Source organism: Chenopodium album, chromosome 22 (assembly GCF_948465745.1).
Source record: "Chenopodium album chromosome 22, dcCheAlbu1.1, whole genome shotgun sequence".
Lineage (NCBI taxonomy): Eukaryota > Viridiplantae > Streptophyta > Magnoliopsida > Caryophyllales > Amaranthaceae > Chenopodium > Chenopodium album.
The window spans coordinates 4,731,656-4,743,016 of NC_137855.1; the positions used below are offsets into that span (position 1 = coordinate 4,731,656).

The 11,361-nt window shown below is 35.4% G+C and overlaps 1 protein-coding gene across 2 annotated transcripts; it reads right to left on the reverse strand.

Moving 5' to 3' along the window:
• Positions 1 to 914: 914 nt before the first annotated feature.
• LOC145604978 (uncharacterized) lies at positions 915 to 11,126 on the reverse strand. Of its 2 annotated transcripts, none has more exons than XM_081660975.1 (13): positions 10,005 to 11,126; positions 9,272 to 9,924; positions 8,583 to 8,743; positions 7,755 to 7,815; positions 6,769 to 6,834; positions 6,471 to 6,556; positions 6,284 to 6,347; positions 5,864 to 6,076; positions 3,553 to 3,618; positions 3,104 to 3,183; positions 2,173 to 2,302; positions 1,621 to 1,701; positions 915 to 1,516 (listed from the first exon to the last, which is right to left on the reverse strand). In XM_081660975.1, the coding sequence occupies exons 1-11, from the start codon at positions 10,153 to 10,155 to the stop codon at positions 2,185 to 2,187; spliced, it is 1,719 nt and encodes a 572-aa protein (XP_081517101.1). In that variant the 5' UTR covers positions 10,156 to 11,126; the 3' UTR covers positions 915 to 1,516; positions 1,621 to 1,701; positions 2,173 to 2,184. The 2 variants fall into 2 exon arrangements, with proteins under 2 accessions (XP_081517101.1, XP_081517100.1); XM_081660974.1 differs by having other exon boundaries at positions 916 to 1,516; positions 1,625 to 1,701.
• Between the last annotated feature and the right edge of the window lie 235 nt (positions 11,127 to 11,361).

An 11,361-nucleotide genomic window follows, 5' to 3' on the forward strand; every position in this document is an offset into this window, starting at 1 on the left:
AGGTAAGGTGTTTTGTAAGAAAATTGTAATGGGATGATTGCTTAAACAATTCATGCAACTTATAGCTAGATCTTGTTCTTATTAGATTTCTATTAGCATTGGTAATTTAAATACGGAGTACAACAATGAAAACACATTAGATGTAAGGAAAATCTGTGTTTTACAAATTTTTTAACATCAATTAACGAGAATAGCATGTAAGATTTTGTTGTTAAGTTCACATTCTATTTGTTCGTCCCATTTTTTGATTAGAAAGGTTTAAAAAGTGTTTCTTAAATATTTATCATCAACTTAGCTTTATCTATCTCATTATATGGTGAGTGTGACAAAAATAATCTATACAATTTTTAAAACAATTTAACACTAATTGAATTCATCAACACATGATTTCAATCTTTAATTATCATTCTCTCTATTCTATCGCCTTATTAATTATATTGTCCCCCTGTTTTGTCATTGGAAATTCAGGGAGATTAGACAATTCGGATGTAAGTTTAACACCTATACGATCCTGAAGGTGGATCCGGATAGCAGCGGGCACATGACATTGCTAATTTTAGTCATCGTTTTTGTAATACTTTTTTTCTAGTTTATGTATGATTTCCTACAATTAGCCATTTTTTTTAAAAAATGGAGATTTGAGATGAATAACCACATTATTACATCAAACATGGTCGCACTTAGTTTGGTAGGGTGTTTGGTAAGAACTTTGGAAGGTAACGATACTACTGTATTATTCAATCAATTTATAGAGCTTGGTCTTATTGTGTTTATTTTAGAATTGACAGTTTAACTGTGACAGTGGAGACGCTATGTGTGCAAGGAAATACAGGGTTTGTTAATAAATTTTCAATATCAACCAACGAAGAGTTGTGTAACACATTGCTGTGTTCACATGTTTATCCCTCTGCTCGAGAAAATACAAATTACTCCTGTTATTTCAATCCATACAATAAAAGAATTCAACTTCAAGAATTTTGACCTTTCACTTGGTAGTTTATGTAATACTATTATTTGTTTCAGGCAACAAAGCAATAAATGTACAGTATGTATTAACCACACTTCAGAACAGTATATACTAACCAATAGCAGTAAGCAAACTTTATTCTTAGACTTGGGTGTAACCGTGTAATTGTGTAAATGCTTGAGAAACTAGTTCTGGTTATTGTTACCATTCTGGTTTTACCAAGCGGGTTCTGGGTCAAAAATTGGAGATTCTGGATCAGATACAGTAACTGAGTAGAGTACAGTATTTGGGATTCAAAACAGGTCCTGCCAAAGCCGGTGAGTCGGGACTTGTCAAATACCAAGTGATTCAGGGTCTGAAACCAGGTATGTATCTGAGATTTTTGCTCATCCCTACTTACAATGATAAACTCCTAGATAAATACCTTTTATGTACTGCACTATGGTTTCAAAGAAAGAGTTTTACGTAAAACAGCATAGATCCTTCCTGAAACTTTCTTTAATACACCAATGATCAGATTGATATTCAGCAAGTTCTCTTGTCATGTACCTGAAAGCAATAGTTACAAAGTTAGAGCAACTGGTTTTTGGAAAACTGAGTTATTCTTCACAATAAACTATTGTAGGTATTCAATTTTCAAGTTGTTTTATTACCCACATTTGTTTCCTAAAGACATCACTGCTGTTCATGCACAGATAATCAGACCCTTAGGACAGCAGAGCTCCTCGTGTTGGCTGGTGATACATGAAAGACCAAACACCTCTCAGTCATCGTGGCGTGGTATCAACATATGCAATCAGAAATTCACAATAGGTATTTGCAAATTTTGCAATTACATACAACCAAAATAAGATTATACAATACTCTGTAGCAACCAAGGAGGATAACTGATTGCAAAATACAATCTTCAGATTTTAAGATCATGAAACAATTTGACAAAAGTTTATAGATGTGCAAGGCCTGGTACAATCAGATCTTCTACTAGAACTAATCTCAGAGTCAAAGCTAGCCATTGTTACATAAATGACAAAGCTTCAAAAAAAAAAAAAAAAAAAAAAAACACTCAAACTGCAGCCAATATTTTCATTACCATTAGGAATTCAAGTACTTTTTCAATTGCAAGAAGTTTTCTCCTCCGCCTATCTGGTTTTAGAACTAAAAAAAAAAAAAAAAACAAAGCTTATAATAACATAAATCAAAATTACCTCTTGTGCAATTTAGAATTTATAACCAATTTGTAACATCAAGTGCCGATAGTAGCGACCTCGGAATAGTCTTTGCCACAGAAAACGCAGGGAGGCAAACCAGTTCATTTTTAGTTGCTCCTGGACAAGCCTTTAGAGAGCAAACCGAAAGTCAGTACATTAACTAATTCATATTTATTTTTTTGCTTGTAGAGAATTGCATAAATTCGGCACACGATACTCCCTTTCGTTTTTTTTTTTTTAGAAAAAACTCTTTCCAATAGCAGCCTTTTTTTTTCTAAGTGCTACACGCCTACACATCCCCAATTTGGGCACTTCCTGCAGTTATCCTCTCCTCCCTTGTGTTTGGATAGCAATAGTGAAAGGAAAGGGAGGGGAAAGAAAAAGAGGGAGGACAAAGGGAGCGAGGGGAGGGAGAAAGCAACCTTCTATATAGTTCCAAATCTTCCAACAATGGAGGGAATGGTTTATTAAAATGGGAAGGAGAATGGATCCCTCCACTTCCTTTCCCTTCCCTTGCCCTATGACTTATCTAAATAAGGGGTATTATATCCCTCACTTTCCTCTCCCTCTATTTCCCTCCAAATCCTCCTATCCAAACATATTAGTCCTCAGTCCTCACTACTACATCCTTCATTATTTCTCTCCCTCATGGTCCCCACTCCTAATTTCTTTATTATTTCTCTCATGCATCCTCCATTTTTGAACAAACTATTAACTATCACTTTCTCACAGTATCTAAATCTTGAACAAATTTCATTTGCATAATGATTTAACCAACATAAATAAGGCCCGTAATACTTTGTGCCAACCCTAGTGTAGCACAGTAGCACTTTAAAAAGTAACTATAATATAAAGCTTTGTCATGGGTGAAAGAAATAAATCACTGTTTCATGTTGGCAAAATTTATCAACCATATTAATTAACTCACCATCTCACCAGGCACCTTTGCATACCACGAGATATTGGACGAATGAAGGACGGATCTCGTTGAGCATAAAGCACACCCACCTGAATCAAGATTATATCATACAAAAGCAGCTTTAATTTAATAAATTCTCAGGAGTAATTCAAGGAATCAGAGCACAAGTGACTAAAATGGAGCCACAAAGAATGACTCAAGAGTAAGCCACACTGAAGAACATATTGACTCCCTTAACCCCACCATAGATGGGAGTGTCTTTATAAGGTGTTGTGGATGTTAACATTGTGGATCATGTCTATCGTGTTTTACAAATTATGGCATATCATTGCACTTGATCCAATATGAAAAAAAATTACTCAACAATCTCCATGTAGATTCATTGTTTCCATCATCAAGGCTGCGAAATGGGTTTGTGAAAGCTTATATCAATAGAATAAGGACGGAACAGAAGATACCTCTAACAATGCTACAGCTGAAGGATCATCAAAAATTTCAAGGCTGCAATCAGCAAAATAGTTAAGCTGCATCAACAAATAACAAAAAGTTTGGTAAGGCTCTACTATATATGAGAACAAAGGCAACAAATATATGTTCTTCAGCAATGAAAGCATAACGATTACTTAGATAAAGGATTAAATAAAAAAAGATAAAAGCTGCATCATGCATGATTTGGAAGAGAAGAGGACTGATAGCAAAAGGAGCTGTTCAAGGAATACTCTTTAAAGACCATACAATCAGATTAAGTATATAAATAGGCTTACACTGTAACACATATTATAGTTAACGACGCAATAGTTCTAGACTAGAACAAAATATCACCTCACTAGAATCACTACCTTTAATTTTCCAACAGATGCCCTAAAGAAGTTCAACGGCAACTACAATGAAATGAAATCTATGCTATGAATTAGCATAGCTTGAATAGAAACAAGAGAAAGATGGAGATGAACTTTGTTTTGGCAAACTGGAATAACAAAAATTAAAAGAAAAGCACAAGAATTTGAGAGCATTGTTCTCTCCCATGATACAAAAGGAAAACTAAACGAACTCACTCAATTGCTTCCCCTTCAAGCTAATCCTAGCCAACTACTAATGCAATACCCAAACAGTTCCTCTCCATTAGGCCAGATCATCAAAACTTAGTAATTTACTTTTAAATTATGTCTGATTCTTATTCTACAGCATAAAGGCATATGTGATAGCAGGGCCGTTGCAATAGTTTTAGGGGCCCTGTTCTAAAAGAACAAAGGGGCCCTTCAAAATTTGTAAAGTATACAAATTTTTACTTATTTTAGTCTATAATTGGGTTATTCTATTTGTTTTATTTTTTTTTGAAAGAGGGTTATTCTAATTTTTGCCTCTCTAATTTGCTTTTAGAAAATTACAACTTTCACAAAAAAATAAAATAAAACAATGTTTTAGTGATAAAAAGAATACAATTACGTAATAATTTCAAACTAATACAACTCGATCTACCTTTATTTCAATAATAAAAAAAAAAGATAAAAAATATGACTAAAACATTTAGAAATAATAATTAAAGAAACTAATTGAATGTCAAAAAAAAAAAAAAAAAAAAAAAAAACCTTTGACTCAAACGAAGGATGGGCAAAGCAGAAAGCACTCAAATAAATAATTCACAGAGCAATATGACTAATTGACCAGGTACTACCTCCGTTACATATTATTTGCAACGATTTGACATAAAGTAGAGAGGAAAATGTTTAATCGTTGCAAATAATATGTAACGGAGGTAGTACTTTTTTTTCCAATTCATTTTTGTTTTATTTTTTAATATATAGGGTATCATGTGGGAATTAGATGATTGAAGAAATATTAAAGATAACCCATATATATTGCCTCAAAAAAACAAACATAACCCATAAATATGTGCGAAAATAAATTAGCCGTTTCGTAAGAATAATTATGGAAAACTGAATTTAATTGCTCATTGCCATTGTCACGAAAAATAATCGCGCGGTTGAATTTGGCTAAAATAATCTGTTAAAGATTCTTGAATGGAGAATTAGGCAATATGATTTTTCGTAGAATTAAATTGATGTACTTATGAAAATAATATAGTAACTTGAATTAATGGAAGAATTGTAGAAATTATATGGAAACTACGATTAGAAGAAAATGAGCGTGGTAATTATTGGAGAGTAATGCTTCATTGATTCGGTGGGCGTGAGTATTAAGAAGTCAATTAGCAACTTTTATAAAAAAAAAAAATTAAATAAAAATAAGAAAAAAAAAATTTGGGCCCTCTTAAATTGGGGGCCCTGTGCAAGAGGTCATCTTGCACTCCCTCTTCTACGGCTATGTGTGATAGTATGATATAACCATCAATGCTGGTTCACAAAGGCCATTAAAAAGTCTGGCTAGACAACCTCAAGGTCCTCAACTGTGAAATCAGAATAAAGCTTTCCATTCAAACCTTAATTAATGCATCTACACAATTACACAGGCAGATGGAACAGATGAAAAGCAAAGCATAGTCAAGTAAAACATTCCAAGAAGAGAAGATTGACACCCTAACTAGGTCAGCGTGTAAATGATCTAAAGCTATAACCCTGGAAAATAAGATAGACATTGGAATGTATCAACAAGACAAATTTGAAGAAACATAAAACAGAAATCAAACATCAGCTCACCAAATTACCAAAGTAAGCCATCACCTATGGCAACCTGAGAATTTCAATATTTTTATTGCTCAACCATGCTATGAAACAGAGAAATTTAGATAACATGAAGACAGAGGATTACCCCAAATTCAGTATTAACCAATGACTGCACGAAATCCATTAATTGAACCTTTGCCCACTCCAAACGAAGACTTGAATCATCTGTGCGCGGAGGATGCCTCCAAGGAGCACCAAAACGTAATTTATCTTTTGGTATCTTTCCATTGAGTGCATCAAGAGCAAATTTTTGTAGAAGTGACAAAGCTTTGTCCATGGCTGGATTCACCACAGTAATCTACAGATCAAAAGTAAAAGAAACCTAATAAATTCCAGGATAGAATAATTTTCATAAGATTTACAGATAGAATAGACCCTAAACCCTGTGATGTCCTAATGCTACCATAAAATATCAGAGCTCTCCCTTACCAAAAGCTACTAGTCACACTTGCATGACCCTTTTGAAAAATTCTAAGTGAATCCATAACAAACTAACAAAGCCTACCTGTAGATATGCCAAATACGCATCCACTATGTCCTCAAAAGTGCTGCGTTTACGATCTATCATGCTGCAGAAAAAAGAAGGCATGATCAGCAAACTAAAATAATAAGCATCAAATTGAAAATAGGCTCAGATGATGAACACAGGACATTATAGAGAATAGATCACCGAAAGAAACATCAAACCATACTTGAGATATCGGTCGCTTTCTTTGAGTGCATGAAGTTCGAATAAATGCCGTGAGTTTGTACCAAGCACTTCAGTAACTATTGTCCACTGGAAAGTACGTCATGAGTTAGCAAAATTAGCATTTAAAACAAAAGGGGGGAATGAATGGCATAATGGCATTATGGCAATCTTGAGGTCCATTTCAAAGACTAATTGGAAATAACTAAAATAACATATAAATAAAATAATATATTAAAAACTTCCTAGCGTAGAGCATACAAGTACACATGATAGATAGAGCTTAAGTTGTGATGCCTCACCTCTGATCCACTGAAGTAGTCAGGAACCATATGTAATTTGCCTTCATTGGGCGTCCAACCAAACGTCTACGATTGAAAACACAATATAATCAACATGTATATATGCAGGCATCCAAGTATAGGCAAAAAGAGAGAGAAACTGAGTCCCATCAGGCTTTGTGAGCCATATTTTCTTACATTTCTCTCATTAGCCATTAGACACATAGATGCACACTCAATCTTTAAGTATTAACAACTTTTTATACCTACCGCTAGATACCGAGTTACCGACCCTTGATATGTTTATACAGAGTATCATGTAAAGCCTCTGTTGGATAATTATGTTCAGGACCTCGTTGTTTGGAAGGGAAAGGTTACGATTACAACACTCTCAAAAGTCATACATAAAATGCCTTTCGGAAAAGAAGTAATCAAGCAACAAAGGATGAAAAGAGTTGGAAAATATATGTAACAACATTCAAATTTACTATGGGGCAAGTCAGACACAAATCATAATATCTTATTATTGATTGGCTGCACTAATTATAAATTATACTTTGGTGTGCATGCATTCATTTCTGAAGGCTTATTTGAATAATAAGGTGTCATTGTGAAGAAAGACATATATCTCAAATTGAAATCTAACTGAAACATAATTTCGAAAGTACTAGAGTAACTAGACTCCAGTCCTGGACTTCTCAAATATATTTCTTTTAGGTTCTTTCAATTTCTTTTCAGTGTTTGCAGGCCAGGAGTGGCACAAGATGACCATAAATAGCTCAATCAAGATTTTCTATCCACATAAGAGGTGCATAGTGATACAAGATATCCCTTATAAATTTGAATTTCAATAGCATTACGGCTTCAGTTACAATATAAAATCATGGCCTGTCCAATCAAGAATAATTATAACGTTGCATAAAGCCATAAACAAGCAATAGAAAAATCATATGACCTAAGAAAATGGAAAGTACATGAAGAAGAAAGTAACAAGATCCAGTTCTTACCTCACGAGATATAAAAATGTCTGGAAACCCAAAATCGATGTAAGCATGATACGAATAGTAGCTGAAAAGTACCACAACTATTAGATTGTAAAACATACAGCAGGCCTTAAGCAACTAGAAGGCATAACTTTGCAAGAGATAGAACTGCTTAATCCCTATATTGCAAAATCAAGAAATAAAAGGTAGAAAACATGATTAAGCAGTATACTACGACCTTGTTCTATTCAATCTTGTCAAAATTAGTTGCAGGAATAATAAGTTATTAGTTGACGCGAGTCAAAGTCAAATAAGGTGTAATGGAAATTATATAGGTGCCAGAAGCATCATCACTTGGCTAAACAACAGACTTTTTATGAGATTAAACTATAGAAAATTACAACGCAAAGGCAAATAATATCCAATTGTTTCATGAGGATGTCTGTCGAATGTCAAAAGAAGGTAGTGTGGAAAATGCTGCCTGCTAAGACCATACATAGCCTCTAGCCATTGACTTTCATATATATCCAGTGGATCAGCTAGGTTGTGTGATCCTGAGATTACAAAGGCTGATAACTGTACATGAGACATTTTTTGAGAAGATGGAACAGGATCTTAGCTATCCAAGGAGGAGGAATTCACAGCTAGAATCAATAACTTACACAATGGGAATAGATAACTAGAAAATTGAGGTAGATTTTAGAAAGGACTGAGGTGGTCTGAGATATTAATGACGATAGACACAAGACACTCATAAAGGTCACTTTACCAATCACAAAACTACAATTAACATGCACTTTCTAATAACCAGTCACCTTATTAAACAATAAGTTATAAGAAGACACCATTTACCTATCAGATGTTACAAAAATGATGGGAAGGCACATCTCATTTGCCCCCAAAGAAATAATTCTCCATATTAAACTATCATGGTAAGTTGGTGCAGACACTGTAGAATCATTTGTCGAAATAGCATTCTTCAGGACTTCTATATTATTAATCACGAGCTTCGGCTGTTGTGAAAATATATCAGTTATTCCCAAAAGTTAGAGAAACAAACTTGTGGACAGATAATTACAAAAGCTGCACAGCCAATCGCCTAACAGCCATAAGCTTGTGGCATGAAACAAAACAATAGGGGACAATTCTTAAGCCATGACAAAGTTGCCAGGGCCATATTTAGGACATAAAAATAGTGTGATTTGGCATTAAGCATCATAATATAACAGCCACATAACCATTATAAGCTCTCAATATGAAACAAAACATTGTCACACATGAATGCTAAATTCAGCAAATGTTAACCTTAATTACACTTAATTTAGCAATAAAAAGTTCAAATAAGTTCATAAATAGTGTTCAAGTTCTGAAAAGATAAGTTCAGGAAATATAAGGGCTATCCAACTACCCAAGTTCCAGTTATACATACAAGTTCGGTTAAGTTCCAATAAGTGAAAATCATGTGAATCCTGTGCGCCCCTACAATGTAGTCAATGACATAAACAAATTACATCCAAGGTTAGGATATACAAAAAGTATACCTGAAAATGATCCATTTCAGAAGCTGAAGACAACAATTCTAGCAACAAATACGGCCAATCAGTAGCCAACATCGCCAGTGATCTCGAAAACCCACCAGTCCTATTCAAATCACCAACAGCCTTAGCCCTCCACTGCTGCTGAACCCTTATAACCTCCTTTGCCAATCTCAAAGCAACCACAGCCTCTTTCAAGTAAGACCTCTCCTCAACAGTCAACCCCTTTTTCACTCCCTCCAACCCAATAACCCCTTCAATCTCCTTACTATTCAGCTTACCAGAATAAGCAAAAACCGCCTTATCCCACAACACAGAAGCCGAAACCTTACTCGAAATCGCCCCAGTTTTCAAACCCAAATTCGAAGACGATTTCAAAATGTACCTAAGGGTATTACCAATCCCATGCCACTTATTAAGGGTAGTAAAAATTTGATGCGAATTAATCTGACCCAACTCAATCCCCCTTTCAGCCATTGATTCTAAGCATTTCTCCAAATGGGTATTTAACAAAGAGAGAGAAGGAAGAGTTACAGAGCAGGAATTCCAAGAACACCATGGAAATGAAGCATTGTGAGATGGGTGGTACTCCTTAATGGGTAGCGCAAAATCAATGTACCCTGTAAGATGGGGTCCTTTGTTCCAATTCTCCATTAAACCTGCAAATGAAGAACAGAAGATTGAAGAAGATGAAGTTAGAGAGAGAAAGTAGAGAGAGAAAGGGGAAAAGGGGAGTTACGTTCGAGGATGACGGTGGTTTTGCCGACGCCACGAGGGCCGTGGAGGATGAGTGGTTGATGAACACGGTGATGTTGGACATGGTTGTTGAGGACAGTTTCGAGTAAAGGTCTTGGGATGATTCTCCATGCTTTGTTGCTTGAGTTCAGCATTTGATCGAAGAGTTAGCTCAAGCTTTGCAGCAGACTAGCAGTAGCAGTAGCAGTAGTAGAAGATTCTGCGCAGTTTATTTGGGGAGAGAAATTGGCGACATTGAGAAAGAGGCTTGATTTGGAGGTTTTGGCAAACATCGGCTCAAATCATGGAACAAGGGAAAGGAATAGGGAAAATCTCTTTATAACATCAAATTATTTATCTTTCTATTTGGTAAATGGGGAATTTTTTTTTTTTTTTTTTTTTTTTTTTTGAATATTGGTAAATGAGAAACTGGAAAAAAAAATAGAAAAAAATACACTTTAATAATCCCAATTTTGGCTAATTTATTCTAAATAACCCCATCTTTTATTGCGTTTTCTTTCTTCAATCCAAAACCGGTCAACAAAAGTCAACAACATGTGATTCAAGTAACTCAAAAAATAAATAAAGAAAAAGAAAAAGAAAAATTTAAAAATCTAAACCACCAGTCACCTTCCCAGCCCCCCGCCACCAATTTTCACCGCCGAATCATCCCTTACACCGGGAATCGGGCCCCCAACCCAATGCCACCTCAAAAAACCACCATCGCCCTTCACAACGCCGCCAAGATATCATTCCCCTCCAATCTCCAACTCAACCCCCTAAATGGACTCCCTCCCTACGTACAACTCCGAAATCGACGTCCCCTCCCTTCCCACACCACCGAAACTTGCCCCCCTTCCCTTCCCCTAACCCATAAACCTACCCTATCCCTTCACCCACCTTTAAAATCAGTCCCAAACTCCCAACGAAAGTTGTTTCGGGTATAGGTTGGAGTGGGGATTGGTTTACGGGGTACGGTGGAGGGAAAGAAGCGGCTGGAAATTGGTGGTGGTCACCAAAAATTTATGGTGGTCGCCGGAAATTGGCGTCAAAATAGGACTGGGATAGAATGGTCGTTGGCTACTTGTGGTGCCCATGGCAGGCAGCAAGCTTGGGCTTTGATTTATTGTTTTCTTTTTCAAAATTTTCTTCTTTTTTTTTTAAAAAAAAAAATAGTATTAAAAAAAATTTGAACCAGTAAACGTGCGACATGTGGCAAATACATTTTTGTACAAAAAAAATTAACCCTTCCTCTAGGTTACTGGCAATTGGGACTAAAGAAGGAAAACACAGGTTAAAGTTGGGATTATTGCGGAATAATCGAAAGTTGAGATTATTTAAATTAAATTGGCCAAAGTTCA